This window comes from Mesitornis unicolor, unplaced genomic scaffold, assembly GCF_000695765.1.
Source record: "Mesitornis unicolor isolate BGI_N332 unplaced genomic scaffold, ASM69576v1 scaffold29570, whole genome shotgun sequence".
Lineage (NCBI taxonomy): Eukaryota > Metazoa > Chordata > Aves > Mesitornithiformes > Mesitornithidae > Mesitornis > Mesitornis unicolor.
The window spans coordinates 3,566-4,189 of record NW_010156720.1 but is presented as its reverse complement, the minus strand read 5'-3'; the positions used below and the strand labels follow the sequence as shown (position 1 = coordinate 4,189).

At 41.2% G+C, this 624-nt stretch overlaps 1 protein-coding gene across 1 annotated transcript in view; it reads left to right on the top strand.

Moving 5' to 3' along the window:
• ISL1 (ISL LIM homeobox 1) overlaps positions 1 to 624 on the top strand; it is a gene marked incomplete at its 5' end in the record, with an annotated part of 4,543 nt that extends 3,919 nt beyond the window's left edge. The window contains one exon of the mRNA XM_010194188.1: positions 255 to 624. Coding sequence (XP_010192490.1) covers positions 255 to 371 — 117 coding nt within the window. The remainder of the gene's footprint in view (positions 1 to 254) is intronic.

Below are 624 nucleotides of genomic sequence, written 5' to 3'. Positions count from 1 at the left end.
CCCCCCCCCCCCCCCATTTGGCCAAAGGCCTGAAGAAGATTCATATGAAGTCAACAGGGAAGCTAAACAAAGCAACAGTGACACAGCCTCCCATAGAGATGTATCAGGCTGTTCGGCTGCATGCCTGTGTAGTTATTTTTGTGTTCTTCTTTGCTTTTGCCTGCTATTTTTCTTTGATTGTTACAGTTGTAACAAAATTTTTCTTATTTTTCCTCTTATTTTTCTTTTTTTTTTTTCCTTTTTTTTTTTGGCAGGTTAATTTTTCAGAAGGAGGACCCGGTTCCAATTCTACTGGAAGTGAAGTAGCATCAATGTCCTCTCAGCTGCCAGACACACCAAACAGCATGGTGGCCAGCCCTATCGAGGCATGAGGAACATTCATTCAGATTTCTGTTGTTGTTTCTGCCCGTACCCTCAGTCCTGTTGGAGAGAGTGGGAAAGTGATCGCATTGGAACTCCAAAATTTAGGGGGGAAAAGTATTTAACAACCCTGTAATGAACCTAGCAAGGAAGCGCTCCATGAAATGAACGGAGTCATGTTTGCAAAGACAAGGTAATATGGTAGCAACACTGTGAAGACAATCATGGGATCTTACTAGAATAAATACTAAAATCAAATAAAAA